The sequence below is a fragment of the Phyllostomus hastatus genome, unplaced genomic scaffold, assembly GCF_019186645.2.
Source record: "Phyllostomus hastatus isolate PE091 unplaced genomic scaffold, TTU_PhHast_1.1 phas_contig_159, whole genome shotgun sequence".
In the NCBI taxonomy this organism is placed as follows: domain Eukaryota; kingdom Metazoa; phylum Chordata; class Mammalia; order Chiroptera; family Phyllostomidae; genus Phyllostomus; species Phyllostomus hastatus.
The window spans coordinates 7690499-7715080 of record NW_025333640.1 but is presented as its reverse complement, the minus strand read 5'-3'; the positions used below and the strand labels follow the sequence as shown (position 1 = coordinate 7715080).

The 24582-nt window shown below is 42.6% G+C and overlaps 1 protein-coding gene across 1 annotated transcript in view; it reads left to right on the top strand.

Annotated features, from left to right (window-relative positions):
- PINX1 (PIN2 (TERF1) interacting telomerase inhibitor 1) overlaps window positions 1-23582 on the top strand; it is a 74259-nt gene extending 50677 nt beyond the window's left edge. Inside the window, exon 7 of the mRNA XM_045831140.1 lies at window positions 20848-23582. Within this exon, the coding sequence (XP_045687096.1) occupies window positions 20848-21318 (471 nt within the window). The 3' untranslated portion in view covers window positions 21319-23582. The remainder of the gene's footprint in view (window positions 1-20847) is intronic.
- The last annotated feature ends 1000 nt before the right edge of the window (window positions 23583-24582 follow it).

The window sequence follows — 24582 nt, the reverse complement described above, 5'->3', positions numbered from 1 at the left end:
GCCTTGCTCGGGTCCCTCCAGACACCAGCCAGTGCTGTTTAATGGGAGGAAGAACCTGAGAGAGACATCGGGACTGTCTTGCATTGGAAAAGATGAGGGAAGGAGTGTGGAGTGAGTGGTAGAGGGAACTGAGAAATGCCACATCCCGTGATTAGCTCAGTGACAAAGGCCAGCACCTGTAGCTTGGCACAGCAGCAATCTGACCTAAAGGTGATTGTTATCCTGGAAGAGGGGCACTCTGCCTCCAGCTCGGGGTTTTTCTGTGTGTGTTTTCATTTCAAATGATTTTTTATTATGAAAGCAGTAAATACTCATGGTAGAAAAATTATTGTCTGTGGACATGCATGAAGAAAAAAATACCCATGCTCCAGACACCTAGAGGGAACCGTAATTAAAGCCATGGCATGTGGCGGCCTGTGGGTGTGTTAGAAGTGGTTGTTGGTGTCTTCTGTTTCCTGGCAGCCTCAAAAGCAGGATCCCAATGTACATGCTGTGTTGTAACTTCTGAAAAATTCACACACCCTGTCTCTTTAGGAGCTAGCATTTTCGGCCCCGCCACTGAGCCTGTGAAGTTGCTGCTTACGGACCTTGTGCCAATGGACAGTGTTTCCTTGCCTGACCACTGCTCTCGGCAGTCCGGGGTGCCTCCCGTCTCGTTGGCCCCTTTTTCCTTTGACCTGGGGTCCCCTCAGTTCTGCTTGGTAACTATGGAGAAGATGAGTTTTTATTCCCTAGTCATGTTCTGATGGCCTAAGAGCTGCCTGGTAATCGAGGGAAAGAAAGAAAACTGGCGGGAAGGGGTGAGGCTAGCAGGAAGTTGTCCTGGGCTTGGTCCCTTTAAGGGCCTGTGGGCGACTTTTCCATTCCTGCCCCCACAGTCATCCTGTCATCCTGGAGCTCTCCTTACCCCTCATCCTGCTTTTCCCAACCTCCAGTTCCCTGGTATTACATAATACTCCCGTTAGGATCAGTTCCTGTTTTGCTATCGAGAGGAATTGTGACCCTTTCAGGGAAAATCCCTGTTCTAACATTAGTAGCAGCTGCTGGTGGCCAATCCATGATCTCATATGGGAAACACACCGCTTTGCTGGCTGCCCTGTTCCCGTCTGAGTCAGCGCACAGATGGGATTACCTTTCTGTCTCGGCTGGGTTCTCCTCCGCCTTATTTCTTTTGTGGGAGTCCAGGGTGGTTTTTCTTATGATAATGGAACGTCAGCTTTGGTTAGGCCAGTTCATGGTCACTTTCACTTGTGCACAGATGCCTTGGGTTAGTTACTGCTCTCCAGGAAAACTATATAGTAGCAGATGTTCACTCACTTTTTAAAACTTTTTATTAGGAAAGCTTAAAATGTGATATAAGTAGAGAGAATAATAAGAGTCCCTGGCCACTCATTCCCAGCTTAACAGTGGTCAATGCTTGTGTTAACTCTACTCCACCCATGCTCGCCCCAATCATTAAAGCAATTCCTAGCTCTCACATATTTTTTATCTTATTTAGCATTTCATTATATGTCTCTAGAAGATAAGGACTCTTAAAACACAAAATCACAGTACCATGATCACACCTAAAAAAGTGAAACACAACTTCTTACACAAAATCGTCAAACCTAGTCCGTGTTCAGATTGCCCCAGTCGTCTCATAGTTTGCCTGTATGTTTGTCTGAGTCAGAATCCAGCGTGGTCTGCGTACTGCAGTTAATTGTCATGTGTTTTAGACTCTCAACCTATAGGTTCCAATTCTGTCTTCCTTTTTCCCCCACGTGTTATCGTTGAAGGAACCTTGAATTTTTCATATTCTGAATTTTGTTGAGTTCGTCTTCGTAGCGTCCTTTAGTGCACTCACTTTTTAAAGAAACCCTAGACAGAATCTTTTTATAACGTAGTTACTGCCCCTGCCGGGTTCCCTTTGATCATTACTTTTCCTTGCAAGGCTCTTTACCATGTAAATAGTTCCTGGAACTTACAGCATAATCGGAACAAGACAGTAGTTCCTATTTTCAGCTCTTCTGAAGTATTAATATCAAATACAGAATATAAATATAATAAAATATGTCAAATATGGGTATTCCTGCTGTAACAGAATATATGTGTTCATGAAAAATGTTACATTTTTTCAGAATTCCTGTTAAAAATAACAGAGCTTGTGGGGGAAACCAGGTAAGAGGTACATCGCTAAAATCTATGCATGTTTGCAACCATGAACACATACACCCCTACACTTGTTGCTCATGATATAATTCACTCATACCAGGGAGACTACTTAGGGGATCTTAAAAATGCTCAAAAACGATGGAGTGAACCCACTGGCTTGCAGGTGCTGAGTTCCTGAGGACCAGAGTAGACAGACCCCTGAGCTGCGGGGCCACCTAAGGTGAACACAGGGCATGCAGTCTGTGCCAGCTGAGAGCTCTGTGGGGAAGGAGCCCCGATGAAAACGCTGTTGCTTTTGGGTTCCTCGGGAAGCAGACTCTAAGAGGGACACCAAGTGGCATGTAGGAAGTGCATCGGAGGTGCTCTCGGGGTTGCTGGCTGGGAGGGGGACGTAAGGAGATGAAGCAGGATTGGGCAGAAGCTGGGCTGCCGTGATGTAGTCACATGTCCTCAGCGGACTCCGCAGGACCTCTTCAGAACTGCCCCAGACCTTTGGAGGGGGCGGGCCTTTAGGAAGCTGCATTGACCAGTCACTGGGCCAGTCCCCTGTTCCCCAGGAATGGGAGGGTGACCTTAGGCAGATGGCTATTCCCAGAGAGGAACTGAGAACTGAGGGCTGTTAGCCCCTGCGGGAGCAGACCCTTTGGTTCAGAAGGGCGCATCTGGGGCTGCAGCACAGCATTCTCTTTTTGCCCAAGACTAAGCAAAGGGGCTTTGGCAGACATGGATAGGTCCATGGAAAAGGTTAAGTAAGGACTTCACAGCATCAGGTGAAATGATAAAAAAGTAGTTTAGTTAACAGTAATGGCCATGAAATCTGGGCAAGTGAATGCACAGTGAATGGGGATGAAGTGTTACCACCGCTCATTTTAATTGTCTGGAAATAGAGCAAAAGTGTCCTGCCTGAGCAGTAGCCAAGCTGAGAGGTTTGGGGTGTTTTTTCTTAGCTTCCTGGCTCCCTTGGCCTGGGAAAATCACACAACTTCCACACTCGACTGTCACTGCTCCCCTCTCTACCAGTGACAGGTGAGCTGCTTGGTGTTGCAGAAACAGAGGTTGGCACAGAACAAACTGGGAGAGATGAGTGAGGAGTAACATCGGGGCCTCTTCACTGGGCCCTTCACAGGGCCTCTTTCGCTGACTTCAGACTGGTGAAGCCACTCCCAGACTTGGCCTTGGCAGTTAATTATCGGGTGTAGTTGTCCATAAGAAACTCACCTAAAATGTAAGGCTTTCCCATGATGGCACTTACTCCTCCTCTAACTTATTCCTCCTCTCTCACCACACTGTCACACAGTCACACGGTTATAGACCACAAAACAACAGAGAACCCACGAAAATAATAGATTTCTCTGGCTGTCAGAAAACTCAGCTGGCTAATTCCTTTTAACCACTTTAAGTGTATTGACAAGGAAACAAGCAAATGTTGAAGGGTAATCTTCCAGGCAGTGTTGATTAATGAAAATGTGAAAAAAGTGACTAGGATCGTGAACTCCAAATGGCTTTTGAACAATTACTCAAGCTGCGTGTGTCTTGACTTTAGTAACCTCAATTTGCTGTCGTTTCTATTTCTACAACAGAGAAGTTGACCTGTGAAGCTACTTTGCCTAAGTCAAATCGAAACATTTCATGTCACACAGAATCTGTGCACCTTCAGTGATAAAATGGATAGTCTCATCTCGCTACTCCCCGAGTCCTAGTTCTGCCATAATAGCAATATAAAATCCCTTAATCTCCTAGTGATCTACCCAGCCCAGAATCTGTAGGTAACTAATCCTACCATCATTAATTTGATTTGCCTGGCAACAAATCTAAAGGTTTATCTAGCTAGAGAGGAAAGAACTACTCACCAGTACATTGTGTGTGTTCCTTTATAGTATGCATTACTTCATCCTAACACAGAGAGTGTGTACTCATGGATAGATCCAGGAGTGAGCCAAAGTAGGCTTACTATTGTTCCTAGGGAAAATAATAGAATAATTAATAAATAATACAGGAGTCAACTCTGTGTTTCCTATACTAACAATTATAAACCTATTTTTGCCCACCACTGTAGATAGATAGATAGATAGATAGATAGACAGATAGATGTAGATAAACAAATACAAGCAAACACATTTATAAAGTGGGTACAGTCATCCCCCGCTGTATCGTGGTTCACTAATTGTGGCTTAAAACCCGAGATACAGTGAAGTCGCAATGAGTGAACCTCGATATAGCCAGGGACGACTGTATACTTCGTGGGTGAGTACCCACATAGAATTTTATATGTTGTTAAAATTACATAGGTTTAAGAGTGTAGAAAGTGTTTAAGAGCATATGAAGTGTTTGTTTATAAGAGTGTGGGAAAGGTTTATAGGAGTGTGGGAAGGGTTTATAAAGCCTTAAAGTACATATATAAATAATAAAATAACTATAACGCCGCTACTTTTCGGATTTTCATCTATCTCGGGGGTCTCTGGAACATAACTCCTGCGATAAGTGAGGGATCACTGTACTTCAGAATTGCTCTTTCAACACTTATGTGTTCAGTGCTATGAAAGTTATTTGAATTCAAGATTTTCTTTCATTTCTCATTTAAGATTGGGGTTTAAGAACCTTTGTTGCACAGAGAAGAACAGCTTCAACCGCAGCTTATTCTTTAAGCTGTCACAATGGGATTGCTTTGATAAGAACTAATTGTGATTAGTACAGCAAATGTTTGTATATAAATGAGCATTGCTAAATTGCTTCAAGCTACCTGACTGAATTACTTAAGTAATTTAAATAAGTACTTTCCTTAACCTTAGCAGTTCTTCATAATTCAAACTATTTTATAATTAAGTCATTTGGATCACCAGAACACTATTAGATGGAATTTAAGAATTTTGTCTTTTGTAGACTGGTTCTAAAGTGAAGTGTTGAGAATTCTGATCTGTTAATTTGCTAGTTTAATCCTTCTATAGAAGTAATGTGAGAAATAGTTTAAACCCACCCCTAGATTAGTAGAATTTCACTAATATCTCTAAGTGTAGTTTAATATACTTTTTTGATGCTTATCAGTCATTAAATTATAATTTTATGTAATTCCATTGAACTACCTTATAACAACAAAAACATTTTTAAACCTCAATCTTTAACCTAAAACTTTACAAGAATTTTACAAAATTTTTTTTTCTTCCATAAGATTTAAAACATATGTCCTGTGTTTGTTAGGCATCAGAGTGCTGGTACATCATTCTGTTTCTCAAGGTTCTGTTGATCCTTATCTGGGACCAGCTGAGACTCAAGGAGGTTCACTCAGAGTTTGATTCCCTCAGACAGCTCTCAGTCTCTGCAAACAGCACGCGGCTGAAGTGGTTGGAATTTTATTTGTCTTCTGTTCTGTTGACAAGTTTATCTTTTCTGTATCAGGACGAGTTGTTTTCAGCAAAATAGCAATTATGACGAGCAGCCTCCAGTCACTCTGGTCCCCTGACATTTGTCCAGGACCCTTTTGTAATTCTCGTTCTGACTCTTGAATGATATGGAGGCTCTAAGTTTTACTTGCCTGGTTTTGAAGCGTTCTGTGAGCCTGCACTCCAGATAGCTTCAAGGGCTTAACTTAGTTTACGTCTTGATTTCAGTAATCTAGATTGGGTGGAGTTTCCCCTCCTTTCAACAGAAAAGCTGACCTGGGGAAGCTACTTTACCTAAGTAAAATCTGAACATTCATGGCAGCACCCTTTCTTAAAGGAAGCTAGCTTCCACAGGGAATTGTTGAGTAGACTCTGGAAATCAGTAGACTTAGTTTTGTTTCTATGTATGATTGAAATCTGTAAGTAGAATAGCAGCTTTAGATATTTATCTCATATTCCAAAATTATAAAAGTTCCAGATTGAAAATTATGTTTCTGCCTACTTTATGATCCTAAGAAAATCTTCTAAAAAAACCATTTATGATACAGTTTATAAAGTCAAACAGTGACATTCATTCAGTTAAATCAGTCATTTTAGCTTATCATCCTCACAACTCATCCCATCCCTTTCTCCCTAGTAAGATGATAAATACATTATTAGAGAAACAAAAGCATAGCGTTCACTATTTTGTTTTAAAATGGACCCCAGTCACTCAAAAGTGGATTAATCATGATGCCTGACACATTATCATCATAAGTCACAGTTTCCTTTAGACTCCTGTCCTATGCAGATCTAGAATTGAGAGCTGATACCTAGGTTCTTGAAATTAGTGGGTAAATCCAGCTGCCTGTGAACTGAAGTTCTAGGTGAGCCAGAACCGAGCCTGCTCTGTCGTCATCTGTCATCTGAAGGAGGGCTGGAACCACAGGGCCCGGCTGGGCTGGGTCGGTGTTTTCACGAGGCCAGAGTCTCGGTCGGGACTCCGTTCAGTGGGATCTCTTATTTCGTCATTCTTCTTCTAAGTAGTATCATTGTAATCATTTCTTTCTGTCTAGTTCCCTAATCCAGACCCTTCCAATCCTTTTTCTACTCAATTTTGATGTGTGTCCTTGTCATCCCGTAGCATCATTGCATGACAAATGAACATTCACTACTTGCAATCTAGTTGAAAGGTCAGAGATGTACACAGTCAATGGGGCCAAGGCCTCCCATGCTGGGCTGGAGGTCTGGGTCATTAGGATGTACTCATGAATTCAGCTGACGGAGGAGAGTAAAGGAGGTGGTGGCAGAGGTGCAGCGCCTCAGAGGAGTAGCACTCAGCCAGGTGCGAAGGCCTTACAAGGAAAAGTCACAAATCCTTGAAGAAGCCAAGGGCCTTTTGGGGATGTTGTTAGACCATAAAGGTGGATAGAGAGGGGCAAGTGCCCCGGACACTTCTCCCCTTTGTGTTACTTTGAAATAAATTCCAGAAATCATAACTTTTTATCCATAAATATTTTGGTACTTTCGTGTACATCCTGTAAAGTTAAAGGGTTGTTTTTAAGTGTATAACTCCAAGACCATTATTGTATACAGATGGGTAATTATTACATACTGTCATCTCAGTACGTGTTCAGTGTCTCAGTTCTTATGAGTGTCCTAAATGTTGGTTTTCTTTACTGTATCTTTGTTTGAATGAGGATTCACATAAGGGTCACACATAACGATTGGTTGATACATCTTTTTAAGTTTCTTTCAATCTATGGGTTTCCTTTCCATATTTCTTTCTTTTCTTTTTTTATTTTTAGAATGAAATTTAGAATAGAAATTTCCACATATCTACTATTTGATTACCCTAAGGTGGTAATACATAAATAATAAATGTTTTATTTGTTTCGTTTATTTACCAGTTTTCAAATGGAGGAGGTTATCTAGCATTCTTTGAAAGAGACTAATGAGTTTTCCTTTTTTTTTAAATCACTAATGGGTTGAAATATATTTGCTTTGTTTCAGTGTGTTGTGTTTATTGTCTTTATCGATGATCAAATTTTCCACCTTTGCCCAATAGAAGCTTCTTGAAGCTGGTTCCTGAATTCTTCTGATATGACGCTAAGTGGTTTTTGATCCCTCCGTCCTACCAGGTGTAAGATTTTCCAGGCCCACCTTTGACACTCGCCACCCAGACTCCACGTCTCCAACTTCTCCCTGATTCCTTTGGTGGTAGATGGTGTTTAGGGACCACAGTCTGGGCAGTAGAGTTACTTATTGTCACCAGGTTGCTTTTTGTTTCTAGGCCTTGCTCTGTGGAGAGAACTATAATTTTTTTAATGATAAAATATGAGTTTATATGGCCCTGGCTGGTGTAGCTCAGTGGATTGAGCGTGGGCTGCAAACCAAAGTGTCGCAGGTTCGATTCCCAGTCAGGGTACCTGCCTGGGTTGCAGGCCATGACCCCCAGCAACTACACATTGATGTTTCTCTCTCTCTCTCTATCTCCCTCTCTTCCCTCTGTAAAAATAAATAAAATATTTTTTTAAAAATACAAGTTTATATGCATATTGCCAATTAGAATTCAGAACTACAAGGACTTAACCTCATGAATCTTTTTCTTGACTCATACTAAAAGCATTAAAATATCACATTACTCATTTGCTTATTCTCTACTATATACCTAATTGTCACAGAATAACACCACTAACTTAATAATCAAAAAAAGAGAGTGAGTCTGGTGGGTAGGGGTTGGCCATTTCTTTTTGTCCATAGGGTCTGTCGATCAGGTTATGTGCAAAGTACAATGTTTTACAGGAATTGGCAATTTCATTCTATGTAGGTATTCAACCAGTTGGTCACACAATCAGATTTATTAGTGTCTTTTTATTTTTATGAATTGACTTCTTTAATTTTAATGTTGTTATATGTCCATTGATTCCTGATTATGTTCTCTGTTTTTGTTCACTTGATTATGTTTCAAATTACTCACTATTCTGTAGTTTGAAACTTTTACAGACTTCTAAGGGGAACTCAGCATCAAGATCTTCCTTCTTCACCGCGGTTGTCTGACTGGTCAGACTGCAAGGCCCTTCCTGCTTGCATGCACCCTAAAAAGAAAATGTGGTCAGGTTGTAGGAAGTCTTAAAACGTGAGCCATACGCACTTGACATGATTTAGGATATGTTATCTGCTGCCACCTTCCCTTCCAAGGTGGAAGAGTGATTTTTCTGACTAAGCCTGCAAACAGATACTCCCCTGTCGATAGTGGGAGATCTAGGGAAGAGCTGGCCTCTTCTCTCAAAGCCACCCAGCAAGGTTGTTCATAACCGAGTACTTGCCTGGCCCTCTTTTCAGTTCCCTACCAGGTATCTGCTATTGTTGCATAAAATGCGTGGTCCATTGGTAAAAGCCCATCCACTTAGAAAGATCAAGGTCAATCAAAGGTTTAGCTGCAAGACTTAATTAAGAAAGTTGCTTGTTTTATCCAGGTCATGGAAATATCTGTATGAATAGTCCTCAAAGTAGGTTCAACAGAACGCTATTTCCATGTCAATGGATGTTATACCAAAAAATGTTTCTGAAGTGTAACAACTACCAGTTCTCTCAGATGGTCATATATCTTATAAATCAAAGGGAGGAAGAGCACAGGTGTATTTCCCAAGCATACTTAACCATGAACCCATCCCAATTTTTCATAAAGTGATATACTGCATTGGAAAAGTACTGCACTAGGAGATAAGGCTGCCTCTAGGTTACACTTTACAGAACATACGTGGGACAGAGGAACGTGTTAGCCCTGATTACAAGGATCCATCCATTCAGCAGAACTCAGATCCTGAGAGAACTCTGTAGGTCAAATGGCTTGGTTACATCAACAGGAAATTGAAATAAGAGAGAGAGGGGATGGAAACCTGTACCCCAAAAGGAGCAAGAGATATAAGTGATTATTCACAGTATTTGCACCTGATTCCAATAAATTATAATAAGAAATAACTTAAAAAACAATATAGGCAATGTGAACAGAGTCTAGATGTTATTATAGTTTAGCGATGTTAAGAAATTTCTGTTAATCTTTTCATGTGGTAATGTTACTATAGTTATGGATTTTCCTTAGAACTGTTATCTTTGTAGAGATACATACTGGAATACTAAGATGAAAGTACATGGTGTCTTTGATTTGCTTTAAATGAATGGGAGTAGAGTTGGTAAGGAGTATGTGTTGATAATTGTTGAAGCTGGGTAAGGGTACATTGGGTTCATTGTATTATTTTCTCTGCTTTTTGTTTGTTTGTTTGAAATGTTTCATGATAAAAGTTTTAAGGAGGACTGCCAAATTTGTATTGCTTTCACATGAATTCATTAGAGTAACTGAGGCCATAATTAATTTAAAATTGTCCTGCTTAGGCTAGATTCTTCAGCAGCTGTGTTCCTCACCTCCCCAAGACCAGATTTCTACAGTGTATGAGTATAATTCTAATTGGACTCACGGGTGTGGTTTGTTGCAGAGTGAGAGGTCATCGGTGACATCCTTTCTATTCGGAGGAGTATCTCCTAGCCTTGCTCATTCCTGTACAGTGTGGAAGTGGGATTGTGAGTGTCCTGGCCCCCCCAGACACTGGCTGTCTGAATGGAGGCGCATGTGCCCATAGAAAGCATTCCCTCTGCATTCTGTGGCTTATAGGCCTCCCGTTGGAGCACCCACAGCAGATTGGTCTTGGGCTACGTGCTCAGGAGCCAGTAGCACAAGGCAGTTAGGGGCAGGGCCCAAAGAGAGGAAAGTGGTGGTGCATTCCAACCAGAAAGGAAGTTCTTATAAAAACTTCTATCCTTGTTGCTGCAGTTGTAACAAAAGGAGATATAAAATGTGTTTTCTTTTTAAAGGCAGTTTTATTTGGGGCAGACCATTTTAAGATACGTTAAAAGCCTCATCTCTTTTCCTCATTCTGCACCCCTCCTGACCTCAGTCCCTCCAATCGCCAAGCTGCTCACACATGCAGCCCCCCTTTGGCTAGTTTAGTTTATTGCCAGTCATGGTGCTGTCTGCTCTGGAAAGTAGCAGGAAAAGCCGATAAGGCACTGAGGACAGAAATCTCTGGCCTTATCTCTCCCTCGCACGCGGTGCCGAGAGTGCATCCTTTTCCTGTCCTGGGACGAGAGACATAAACCGACCATCTCCTGGCAGCAAGGACTCTAAACAGGGTTCGGGCGCCCACCTCTACTTTCTGTAAGAGCCAAAAAGGAGAAAGTGGGTCATTGCATTTTTGTTTTAGTACCAGTAAAAATGTCTTGTCTTCTAGATCAGCAAGCCTGACCTCATAATAAGACACTCATTTAAAAAGAAGGAAAAAAGAGGGGTGGGGAGGACAACCGAAACAACCCACGAGTTCGAACTCAGTGGGCTGTTCTGTTTGGTTAGACTTTTGCCAGCACGTAGGTTTGGCCTGAAAGGATTAGATTTGGCTTTTTGTTTGTTGACAGATCAAGCAAATGGTTTTAACAGCTTCTGTGATAATAAGAAATTGATACACAAATGACCCAGTGTTGGAGGAGAAGAGTGAAATACTGGCTCATTTTTCCTTCTGCCCCGCTGTCCTGCCAGGAAAGCAAAAATAACATTCTCTCCCAGATGTCCACCCTGTGACGTAATGAAATAGGATGAAGAGGAGCCTTCCCTTAGGGGAGAGCACAGCCACGTTGGTCAGAAGGCAATGCTCTGTTTCTTGTGCTGCAGCTCGAAGGGGCCGAGACGTGGTGCAGAACCTGTGACATGGGTTTGGGTGTTACCATCTCCTGTCTAGGTCCTCCTCAGAGCCCCAGCAGGCAAAGCTAGAAGAGTCAGCCAACCTCGATATCACCCTCAGTCACCTGGATCAGTGAGGACCCAGTTTGCAAGCTAAGACTTTACAGTGTTGAGGCAACCAAGCTTGAGACTTTCCCACCATATTTTGAGGCTCAGAAAGACCAGTAGCTTATCTAAGATCATACATTCTGTCAAGTGTGAGTTGGATTTCTTTGACACCCAGGTCATTGTCACTTCTACCACACCTTTCTCACTTTCCTTTAGTACCTTTCTCACTTTCCCTGAGTAGCTAATATTTTATGCCAGTACCACTCAAGGTATGGTCCACACACCAGGACAGAAATGGATGGTAAGCATTTAGAAACTTTTATAGTAGTTTGATAGTAATTTTTATAAATGGAAACTTGTATTTTATGTCGTTTTAAATTTTATTTTCCTAGTAATTAAAAAAATTGTATTTTGTAAAAATCTTGCCCCCAGTGGATTATAGATTTTCAAAAGAAAAAATTTGGCACTTAATCCCTGGTAGTCAGAGAAGCACTGTGATGTCGGGCATTGAGTTTCCGCAGAGGATGAGCCGGTGAGGGTCTACAGACAAGAGGCAGGTCTTGCTTTAAGGGACCTTTTGGATTCTGAGCACATAGAGGGGTATTACTTGTTCTTTTTTGCTTTTAATATCTTTCTTATAAAATAAAAAAATTATAGCTCTGTAAAACTAAGAGGTTATGTATTTAATATATAATAATATATAAGCAGGATTATATATTTAATAGTGGTAATAATGTTCTTTTTATGAGCTCTTTGGAATTGTAATCTCAATTTAATTGGTTAGGGGTTCCGTTGAATGGAGTTGTTTTATAGTTGGTTATCTTGTTTAGTTTCTATCTATTCAAAAATAAATTTGCCCAGTGTACTTTAATTTTCTTACTGTGGTAAGAACACTTACATGAGATCCACCCAGATCTTATTTTTGATTGTATTCTGTATAGTCTGTCTCTCCCAGGATGGGAGTTTTTGTCTGGGCCCCCGCCCCAGTCAGTAAAACAGTAACTGCTCAGGGGATGTTAATGAAGGACTAGATGGCCAAATCTTTTTGGACCTCAGCCATCGCAAGATCTTATTATTATATAATTTACTTTAATTAATGACTCAATGAGTTCAGAATTTAATTTATTCTTACCAACTGGCATATCCTTTAACATAGAAATATTTTGCCCTATCAATTTTACTCTTAAAAATATTTTTGAAGTACTTTATTTACTACTTTGATTTCTACTCAATTAAAAAGAGTCTAGCCCTAATTGGTGGGTTGGGCATCGTCCCGCAAAGCAAAAGGTCGCAGGTTCGATCCCTGGTCAGGGCACATGCTGGATTGTGGATTTGGTTCCCGGTTGGGGCACATACGAGAGGCAACCGATACGATGTTTCCCTCTCACAGTGATGTTTCTCACCCTCTCTTTCTCCCTCCCTTTCCCTGTCTCTAAAAATATGTGAATAATTTTATTTTTTAAGTATGTAAAGATTAATCTTATATAATATACAGTAACTGAGAGAGGGGACTTTTTGTTTATTACTTTATTTGCCTAAATTAATATATTTTTCTCTTACAAATGATTCTAAGTGATTCATACTCTATTCCTAGTTTCACAATACAAAGTTCTTAAAATCTTCCAAAAGTGCTATGCTTTATATAATAAGGAGCCTAAATTGGACTCGTCAGGATTCTTAAGCAATTTTCAAGTCCTCCCGTGGAGTGAGATGGAAGAGACAGACCTCCATTAGCCCCTCTCTGTTTTTCGAGATTTGATACTAGCCTTCAGCTACTTAGGAAAGCTATTTGTGCTGCCTCCAGATAGCGGGGGCGGGAACCAGTTGACCTAGAATTATAAAGTGTAGTCAATTTGGATTATTTTTAGACTTCATTCAGAGAAGTTGGTACCTATGTCACATTGATCATTTCTAGCTTTGGAGGAGCCTCGTTTATCTTACAATGGCCAGTGCGTTGTGAAATGTTGTCACACGAGCCACTGCATCTTTCCAAGTGGTGGGGCCTTTCAAGAGGGCAGGAAACCAGCTCCTTTCCACTACCCCCCCTTCCCCCAGAGGCTGTGTGGCTCTTGCCTGTAGTTCTGATGGCAGTTACTTGAGAAGTTGTTGCCGTAGAGAACCATCCTCCTAAAACATGTTTACGTTGGCTTTTCTTAACGAGTGCTAGTTTGAGCAGCTGACTAGGCAAGTGGGAAAAAAAATGGAGAGCTTTGTTAGCATTGGCCCTCATATAAGGAATTTGGCATTATTTGTATTTTTCTACTAGTGTCCAGTGAAAAACAAGATATCCTGTCCCTTCCCCTTTATCATCTCTTGAGGTGTCCAGTTCATTGGAGTTCAGAAATTCCAAACCGAGTTCTAATGCCAAATCATCAGAAAGGTGTCTCTGCAGGCTTACAGGGTGTTGGGAGTTCTCTTCGATGCCAGATCGCTTCATAACCAAACTTCGTGCTTGTCTGTCATCCTTCCCTGCTTGAAAACAGGCAGCAGTTAGCGGCCTTTCTGCCATTTACTAGCATAGCTCGTTAAGATACTGAGACGCTGAGCTAGAAAACTTCATCGAAACCCCAAGTGCTCCAGTTCTGTATGTGCACCCTAGCATTTCCAAAAAAGAAATCACATTTCATAATAAATTTAGTCATCCAGCAAATATTTACTTTACACCTTTTATGCTTACTTACATACTAGACCAAAAAAAAAACCAGATTTCCATACATTTTTACTGATGAATTCAACTTTATTTATGAACATTGATATTTGAAATTCACATGACTTTCACATGTCATGAAATATTCTTCTGATTTCCCCCCCAGCCATTTAAATGTAAAAACCATTCTTAGCTGACAAGGAGTCACACAAAGATGGGGGGACATGGCCTGTGGACCATAGTTTACCGACCTTGTTCTAGAGCGAACCTTCCGGGAATGCCAGCCAACTGGGCTTCTGTGTGTAACGTGGGTTCCTCGAACCTGCTTGCAAAAGCATCCACACATCACATATCCACACAGTTCCTGTAGGTATTTTCCATCTGAGTGGCTGCACAATTCTAGTTCTGTTACTATATTTTTTATTTTCCCTCCCACTTCAAATCAAAATTTCCTTCAGTAGAGTTTTGTATTTGTTTTTAACTCTTGATGCTTACTGTTACTAGCAGTGATTGTGTTTTCCAGGGAGATTGTCTAAAGCTGGTCATTACTGAGAGTGTTTAGTCTAACTCCAGATGTGAGTGATAGATATCTTAGAAAAGAAAACCACATAAGATTTAACACTTGCATAAAGTTTTTATGAGTGCAAAAATAGCTCCCTGTCAGTAAAACACCAAATGTTTTCAATTATTTGGAACCCAAAAAGGTGCCATAGAAGGCAGGGGAAGAAATGCCCACATAAGTGGCACAGTTCCTGCTTTCTAGCTGACAGTGTAGATCCCTGCTTTAGCCCAGCTTTGGAGGCAAACCCATCTAGTGGCTCCTTAGACTCAGAAGCTTTCCCAGGTATATTTTCAGCTCAGGACCCAATGTCCACTGCACCTTAACAACTTGCTACTGGGAGCTTCTGGCAGAACTCTCATCCCCCCTGTTTCTCACCGTGAGCTCCTGCCTTTGCCTCTGATGTGCCCTAGGACCCTCTCGCTTCCCAGCCTTTCCTCTTGATGGCAAGAGCAGTCCACCCCATGCAGGCTATTTTACTGCCATGCTCAGCCAGCGCCACAGGAGGAGTGTGGCAGTTCCCACACATCACAGCACCTCACTTGTTTCTGTTTGCTTACCTCCCAGAAGGTAACTGTGGTAACATGGAATAATAGAGAAGAAATGGATGAAGTGTCTGCCTGGGTTCCTGTGCACCACTAAAGCCACAGGGAACTATAATTGGCTGATAACACTAAAAGGCACTCCGATGTACTGGCAGGAGTTAAACAGTTGGCACCATAAGGAAGGAGGCATCTGATTAGAAGGGAATGGTTTTATCTGGATGGGAAGAATATAGACTGTAAAATGCTGACTCTCTCTTTCCTTCCTACACTTCCAAACCCCTTCTAGTCATTAGTCCTGCCTGGCGTGCAGACCAGCCTACGCCAGCAAATGCAAGGCTTATCATTCCAGGGGAGCACTTCCCAGCCTTGATCTGTTGGGCCTGGTGTCTTCTGTCCTGTCCCCGAGCATTCACCGTATGTCTGTCCCTCAGTAGAGAGGATGTGCTTGATACAAATGAAACAGAAATGATCTCTGTCCTCAAGGAACTTAAAATCTCTTTGGGAAGATGCTTACAAAAAAGCAAATTATACAAAATCAGAAAAGAGACGTAACTAATTGCCAGCCATAGGAAGTGAACATGAGGATGTTCCGCAGGGGATCAGACTTGTTGACTGAGACAGTTTTGTACTTGATCTTCCAGAAGGTTATGTGGGCAAGGGGAGTATAAGGCGACTAAATGGTAATGGAAAAAACTACAATAAAGATTAAATTTTTAAAAAAGGTGATGCGCATGACTACATATGAAGGGTCCGGAAGAACACCACAGTGTAGCACAGGGGTGAATGCTTCGGCCTGTTCTGTTCCCTCTGTTGGCACAGGGTTTAGTGCAACACTCGCTTCATCGTGATGGGTCGTGAAGTCACTCTGTTCCTGAATTTACCTCCGTCCAAAGTGGATGGGTGTAATAAGTTCTATCTCCCAGGAATATGTCAGGACATAACCATCCTGCTATAAAGTTTGGAAAAAACACAAAACATTCTTTCAAACTAACTCAGTTGCCAAGCTTTCTTAACTGTTCGCGGATTGATCTAATACAAGCTGACAACAGACAGGCTGGGATGGGTGCGTGTTTGTTCATCACAAGCGAGAGCTAGCAGAGCTAATAACCCCAGTTGCTAAATCTATTACTCTGGAGTTTTGTTTTGTTTTGTTTTGATGAGAAAAGTTCATTGAAGAATTACTTTTGCAACATGATCTCTGTGACTTAACATGAAAATCAAAAGGCTTCAATCATCTTGTCACTTAAGATCAGCAGTGACAGATGATAAAGGCTTTGAGATGAAAGGTTTTGCCTTTGAACCCCATCCCTGGACTGGTATGCTTATCATAAGTAGGGAGCTTTTATAGTTACGCTGCGTGTGCCCCAACAGCTCACTCAATTCTCTCTCCAAAAGATACTAACAGCATTCTAATGAGAATAACAAAAAAAGGAGTCCTCTTTATTTGGGTGTTTTACTATTAATCCATCTCAGTACATGTGTTTGAATGACATGGAGGAACCCAAGAACAGGTTGAGCAGATAGCTCATTGAGCTGCAGAGCCTCTATGGAGAATTCCTCATCGAAACAAAGAACAAACTCATAATTCTGTAGACACTTGAGAAAAGCTGCCATGCATAGTTTGGGGCATCTTTCAGGCACCCGGCATGATTGTAGTGATTATAATTAATATCTTAAGGATGTCTCTCTGCCAGGTCTTGCGTCCTTTGCATCCACTCTTCCCACAGCCCTGCCCAGTGGTGATTCGGTGTGGCCAGAGATAGGGTTAGGCTTTCAGATTTTCCAGCTCTATTCACAGCATACAGTATACTGTCATAAACCACTTGGGTCTGCCTATTACAAAGGAGGAAGCAGACCAGGCAAGTTCACGGTGGAGTGAACTGCCTGCCACACCATGTAACCACTGTCTGTAGTGGAAGTGTCCAGGTGGAAGCTGCCCAGCATCTGTCCCGCAGAGTCCTTAGGTGGATGGTCAGCCTTGGGTTTTACTTCCTGCTTTAAAACACTCACACTTTGGCATGCTAAGGGATTTACATGCTAATTTGGCAAATTATAAAACTCTTAATCCTGACTTTAGACTATTTTTTATTTATATGAACTACAAGCTAGGTAATAGAGGCTGTTCTGTTTAGAAAATAGTATCAATTTCTGGTGACATTTTTTCTTCTACATGAAGCTTTAACTTGTGCTCTCATAATGTAGAATGCAGACCTGTCCCTGGACTACAGGACCAATTACACAGAGACACAGGGACGGGTGAGTCTGCGCGCCGCAGGCCAGGAGCTCGGACGCTGTAACCGAGGAAGGGAGGCCTTGTCTCTGCTTCTGTCTCTGGGAAAGGGACAGCATGCCTCTGCTCAGATGGCTGCTGTGGGGGCCGCGTGAGATGACGCGTGGTAAGTGGCTGGCATGTGGAAGACATCTAAGAAGTGACAGCTGCGGCCACTTGGGGCGAAGTTTCCTCCTGTGATGAGTGGGCCAATCTTGCAGGGCTCTGAGCACTTTCAACCTGAGGTTCTGCGAAGTGGGGACCAGGTCCTCCTGAGCACTGCTGCACAGAACGTTTACTGATGGGGTAGAAATTAAGGCCCTAGCTATCGTTCGGGAAAATCGAGTATCAAAAAAAATTTTTAATGCATATGTTACACTCATCAACTCTGGAAGAAATGAGCAGATAGCAGGGGTTGCTGAGAACAGACAAGATGAACCTGTGAAACCATTTTTTATAACACAAGAAACTGGTTCTGTCTGTATGTTTAAAAGAGTAGCTTCTCTAGTACATTGAAAATATTTCAAGAGTCTAATAATTAATCATTAATTAATGATAGGGGAGGTAGAACAGTGAATTATTACAAATCCAGGGGGAGATCTTTAAAACTGTTTCACTAATTTCTCTAACCATTTCCCCTCATCCACTGAACTCTCTCTTTGAAAAGCTTCATCTTAGGTATACTGCTTGGTCCTGGACATATAATTGTAAATTTATTTTACTTGTTTTTAAAACACCGTTAGCAAATTAGAACAGTCTCAAAGCTTATGAAGTAGTAAAAATCATGTTTGGTATTATGGATTTTTTTGAGGTTGTATTATGGGTTGAATGAAAACATGGGAAGATGCAAGTTGTCTGTTTCAAAATACTAAAAAGTAACTGGTGATTTTCTCAAGGCTTATTCACTTTGAAGTTGAGACCAGATACAAAAAATATTAGTTTTCTTGAAAAGGTATACATGTTTTCATATTCATGGCCAAGAATATAGAAACAGGAATTATAATTGCTGTAGTGAAACTGGGTTTATGATTTATAAATTCATAAATTATGAGCTTGTAAAATGTAAGTCCCAGGCATTGTTGGATTTGCAAGCTGTTCCCCCTCCGTTTCTGTGGTTCTTAACCCAGATACAGGCCTGCAGTGTCAGAGGGCGGCCGCCCTGGCAAGCCACCAAGAAAAGGGCTCTCCCCAGCAAGTCATTGTTCTGCCTACTCTTCCCTCGGAGTGCATCGGATTCGGGTGCTGGCACCTCTCTTGCTTGTCGCCATGCCCTGCTAAGCTCGGTGTGCAGTGGTCCATGGTTATTAAATCTTTACCACCGGAGGAGTTGCTTATGAGCGTAGTTATTTTCTGGGATTAGAGAGGCCTTCTGAATTCAACAAGTGACTCACAAATGGTCTTATTATTTCCTAATAATTAAAGTGTGATTAACACCAGCAATTAGTTCCCATGATTTCTGAAAAGCAGGAATTCAGAAGGTAATAATAGGTGAGCAAGGTTAGGAGCCACAGGATATCACTTGAATGTGAGTTCCTAAGACACAGATATACTCCAGAAGAGTTAACCCACGGAAGACAAACTCCTTTTAATCCCATGAAACCAAACGAGCCCTGTTTTACATAAACAGGCCACCGTCACAGAGACTGTGTGTGGCTGCGTGCCCTGAAATGGGAGGCAAGACCTTTCTTGTCCAGTAAACTGAGATCAGCGCACCAGCACAGCCTGGGAAGATTTTCCATCCTTCTGCGCAAAATTTCAGCCCTTTTTCAACATCTGAGGAACAAAAAAAGTGACCGTGTTTTTGTCTCCTGGGACAGCTCTTTTTATATTTTTCTCAGAATTACCTGGTGGGAATCCAGCCAAAATTGAATGCTAATAGGTAACATTTAAACTTCTTCCTAGAGCTCAGTTGGCTTATTCCACATTTTCCACATTTTACATTTTGAAATTTAACATTCGACCACAGATATTTTTCTTGGGGGGCCTGGGTAAAGTACGGTGTGAGTCGATTGGATAAGGTGTGATGTTGATGGTAAGGTGCCCTTTCGTGAGAGTTTTCTGGGGCAGCAGCCACTCAAAACCCAGTCGTCCGCCTGTATAATGTTGATTCTGCCAGAATTTCAAGTGTGATGCTCTTTGGTTCTACTGAGCCGGTGTTTAGGTGCTGGTCTGTCAAGAAAATGCGTGGTCAGGCCATTTACATGGGTTGGTTTGTAATAAGTTAGAGCTTTTCCCGCCAAGTTCAGAACTATTTGTAGAGTCTTAATTTGGAGACGGGGTCATTCAGAAAACTTCTTTCCCACGCTCCCAATGTGAGAGGGTCCAACAACCTCTCTTCCTGTGCGCGTACATGAATATGAAGGAAGAAGCCAGGTATTTATGACTTTAGCATTATTGTTTAGTGGTTGATTATTTAAAAGTCTATGAGGGCAAAGTTATTCTAGACAGTGACTTTCCTTAAAGCATAGCCCTTCTATTCTTCAGCAGGAAGGGACTCCCCTTCTACCCTCAAGTTCACCCCCTACTGCCAGCCAACTACAACCCATAGAGTGATACCAGGATTTCACTTTTTTATCCCAGCCTATTAAGGTAGAAATTTTCTCTCACTTCTTAGGCCTTACAGTGGGAATGAATTTATTTAAAATTAAAATGTAAACCTTACTTAATCCCAGCTGTTGCAAGTGAGCCCTCGTAACTAAATGTGAGTGAGCCCTGTTACTAAATGTGAGTAATTCCTCGTGTTTAGAAACAACACCAACATAGCCGTGAGTCTCCAGTCCATGTCAGCAGGGCTGGAGGCATCTCCCTTCTCCTCATCCCCAGCTGAGGGGAGGAGGGCTCCCAAGCCAACCTGTTCTTTCTGGGGGGAAGGCGGAGCATGTGCATTTCCAGCCCTGGTGCCTTCTCTCCTGGAGTGGCAGCCAGGGCCCACGCCTTGCCTTTGGAGGAGAAAGAAGGTGTTCCCATCACTCCAGGTTCCAGGTCGGCATTTGGCTCCTGGTACAAGAAGGATTAACATATACACGCGGCATCTCAGTTTCCACATCATTACCCAAAGACCCGTGTGATCCATAACTGAGCTGACATGGGTATCTAATACCATCACAAAGCACAAGGACTTCAGTGTCCCCCTTCTTCACGGGATGCTCTGGGAACTTAATCGCTATTCGTAGCATTGCTGCTAAGGTGCTGTTGGCCCAGAATTCCATTCAGATGACTTTCCAGCTGACTTCTGAAGGTAGCTCAGTCTCTTCAACCTTCCACCCCGTATAGTGTTCAACCAAAGTGTCTGCCTTGTTCTATGCTTTGCAGTTCAGCTCTACAGGGGGCAGGGAGGCGGGGGGACAGGATTGACAGAAACCGGGTACTGAGCCTGGTCTCTAACTGCCGAGTGCTAATGGCTCCAGCTGGAGTCCTCTGGGTGCCCTGAGAAGTAAACAGCTGGTGCCTAACCAATTTTATCTCTTTTCCCACACCTTAGGATGATTCCAGCCCCGCTACTGCAGATGGGATTGACACCTCCACCACGACCACCAGTGCCTTCACCATCCAGGAGTACTTTGCCAAGCGGATGGCAGAGCTGAAGAACAAGCCACAGGCCATGGCTTCAGGGCCTGACCCTCCAGAGACCCAGATGGAAAGGAAAGGGGGGAGGAAAAGAAAGAAAGAAGCAAGAGATACAAACGTGGAGACTTACACGCAACCCAAGATCAAGAAAAAGCGAGACCAAGTTGAACAGCAGCTCGAGGACCCTCAGTGGGCCGAGAACTCTGACGTTTCTGCTGAGGGTGGGGAGAATTGTGTGCGCCCGCTGGATGGCCAGGACTTACCACCAAAGCCCAAAAAGAGAGAAAAGAAAAACCTACAAAAGCGAGTTGAGGCAGCAGTGGATGCTACACTAGATGAAACACCAGTGAAAAAGAAGAAGAAAAAGAAGAAAGGTTCCAAATAAAGCCTCTCGAGCCAGGGCCTCCCAGCCACTCAGGTGTCGGCGCTGCCAGGCACACACTTGGCCCGCAGTCAGAGCAGAGTTCACCCGCAGAGCCTGTGCACACCTTCAACATGCCCTCGGACTGCTGGGTCTCGCCCTCGCACCGCGCGTTCCCAAACCGTATTCCCAGAAGAGCTTCTCTATGTTCCAAATCATGGCTCTCACAAACAGATTTCTTTGTAGATTCCCACTCCCTCGCCACGAGTGTTCATTCATATCCGTGTGCACACGCCAAGTGACGTGTGCGTGCGCTGGTGTGTGTGGGTATATCACAGTCTACATTTGCGTTTGGTTTCCTTCCATAACAGTGAAGTACACTTCCTTCTGAAGAACTTAGTCTAATTAAAGGATTAAGGGTAATAGTTTAGATTCAGATAGTTCTTTTTGTTCTATAGCCAACCATACATTTTTGCCAAGTAGGTATTATATGATTACGTTTCCAAATCAGAGAGTTGGTTTGGTTTGGTTTAGTTTGGTGTCGTTTTGATGGGGAAATTGTTTTGATGCCCTCTCTTCCACTAAGCAGTGGCAGCCACATGATCTGAGGCCTTCTCCCCAAGACTGCGACGTGTACGTGAACTGACTCCGGACAGTCGAACCTTCCAGCTCTCAGGGAGAGTGGGCTGTCAGTTTGGTGGTGCTGGAGCACAGATCCGCTGTAGTGGGCTCTGCCTTTTTTATAACAATCACAAGGTCCTCGGAAGGTTAGGAAAATTGGGAGTCTAGGGTCAGGAAATTAATTGTATTTGGAAATGAGTCACTCTCTAGATTGGAACTCATGAAAGTTCTTTAAAATGTTAACAGTACATAAACGTAAAAGATGCGGTTCAGCCCTGCTCTAACCAAAGGCTGTCTCCTCACTGGGTTCATGCTGCGTTCGGCCACACCCTGGCGTCTCCCTGTGTGCTGTTTGCCCGGATCCCCTCACACCCTCTTTGGGACACAGAACGAGAAAGAAAATGTGTGCTTACAACTTAGAGGTCCAGCCCTATTGTTCTCTCTGCCCGTTTCTCCTCTCTTCCTTTCTTTGTTCTCTTTATCTCTTCCTTCTTTTCTTCTCCATCTTTTTGTCCATTTATTCCCTCATCCTTGCCCCCCACCCTTATTTTTCAATTCCAGTGGTCTTCTAACCCCTCTCTAGCTGCCCGCTCCCCATCCTGCCCTGCAGTCTTGAAGGCTGGCCTGCCTCTGCGGGACGTGCCGCAGTAGCTGCGGGGGCGTGGCAGGCGGGTGCTCTTTTCCACTGGTTTATAGATCGCACTGGATAACACACACACAATCTGATGACCTTTTGCCCTGGTTTTAACTGGGCGGGGTGGGGAGAATCAGACAATAGATATGAAGCGTGGCCCCAAAGCCTCTTAGAATTGAGAAATATATTAAGAATGTTTGATTTTAGTCTCTTAAGAGTTCTAAAGGTGTGAATTGTTTTAAAAATCACACATACAACCCATAGAGAAAATTCTTACAAATTCAGAGCCAGAGGCCTAGTACCTGAGTTTTATCAAGGCCCCCAGAATTTGGAATCTGAGGCTAAGGTCCAGTCTAATAGAGCACCAAAGATTTTAAAAGTCACATGCCCGAGTCACTTCTGCTTGTTCTGTCTTGTATATGAAGTGAGTTCCAGAAGGCAGTGGGATTGTGTGAAACCTCTCCCTCTCTCCCCACCCTCTCTCCCTCCATGTGTATGTGTGTGTGTGTATGTGTGTGTGTGTGTGTTGTAGATATATATAGGGGTTTGTTTGGGCTTTTTTTGCCTTTTATTAACTTCAACTTTTTTTTTTTTACCAAAGTGAGAGCCAGGAGAATATACCGAGTTGTGTGCAGGAGAAGGAAGCAAGTGAGTGTTTAGGAAGCAGGCAAGAGGTATAGGTCAGGTGAGGCAAGGGGCCAGCTAGGAGGACCAGTGTAGGGAGGTGCTGGAGGGAAGTTCTTGAAGTTGGGGATTCCAAGGCACCAGGGAAGCACTGCAAGATTATTTAGGTGCAGCTAAATAGAACCTGTAGTCTGTGATTTTTATTATTTTAATGGGCCGCAGAAAGAATTCCTGATATTAGGAAGATGAGGGTAGCTTGAGAAAAAAGTACGTGCCCAGCAAAGAGCAGACAGTGTGACCATTTGCTTTGAAGGACATGGCAGCTTAATCTTCACTAGAAATCTGCTGCTTTTGTTTTCCCAGGTGTCTCTTCTGTAGGCCACTGAGTTTTTTGGATTTAAGTGGGAGTTAGAACAACAAAATAAATATACTTCCAAGTTTCATTTCTTAGACATATTTCTTTTTTCTTTTTTTACTCTCACCTGAGGACATTTTTTCACTGCTTTTTTAGAAAGAGGGGAAGGGTTTACAGAGAGAGAAACATTAATTGGTTGACTCTCAAAGACTCCTTGACTGGGGGATCGAACCCACAACCTAGGTACATGCCCTGATACTCCAACCACATGAGCCACACCAACCAGGGGGACATGATATTTCTTAAATCATTAACATATGAACCGTATTTTTTGCCTTTTAATTTTTTCACTTGGTAAAAACTATGAGGTCTGTTCAGAAGATATCTAGCCATGTAATATGAAAAATAGAGACATTTATTGAAGAGCATACAAGATAGAAGAAACATTGTACATAAGACAATGATGCCTCAGTCCCCTTCAAAGTAGGCACCTTGGGACCTCACACAATTCTCCCATCACCATCAGCTGCCCTATTGTATTTTCCTGAATTTCATTGACGGTCTAAAATCTCTTCCCTTTTCAAAGGTGATTTTAGTTTTGGGAAAAGGCAGAAGTCACAGGGTGCCAAATCTGGGCTGTAGGAGGGGACTGAGTCACTTGGGTGATTTGATGTTTTGCCAAAAAAACTGCATGAGACGTGATGCATGAGCAGGCATGTTGTCGTGGAGAAGTTGCCAATCACCAGTTGCCCATAGCTGTGGTCTTCTAAATCATCCAAATAATTACCACAGAGGAATGTTCAAGCTTAATGCAAAATTTGATACAGATTCACTGCTCTACTTGCTCAGTCATTTTGAATGCAGTGGCCACACAGTATACATGCTCAGTCATTGGGGGCGTTAGACACTTTTGAGGCCCCTGCTGACTAGTACAGTGAGGTCATCATTGTTCACACATGTGCATTCCAGTCCCCTCTCCTTGGCAGCCAGGTTACATGGATGTTGTGCAAACCATTCTTGTTCTATTAACAATGGCTGGACTTTTTCTGGACAG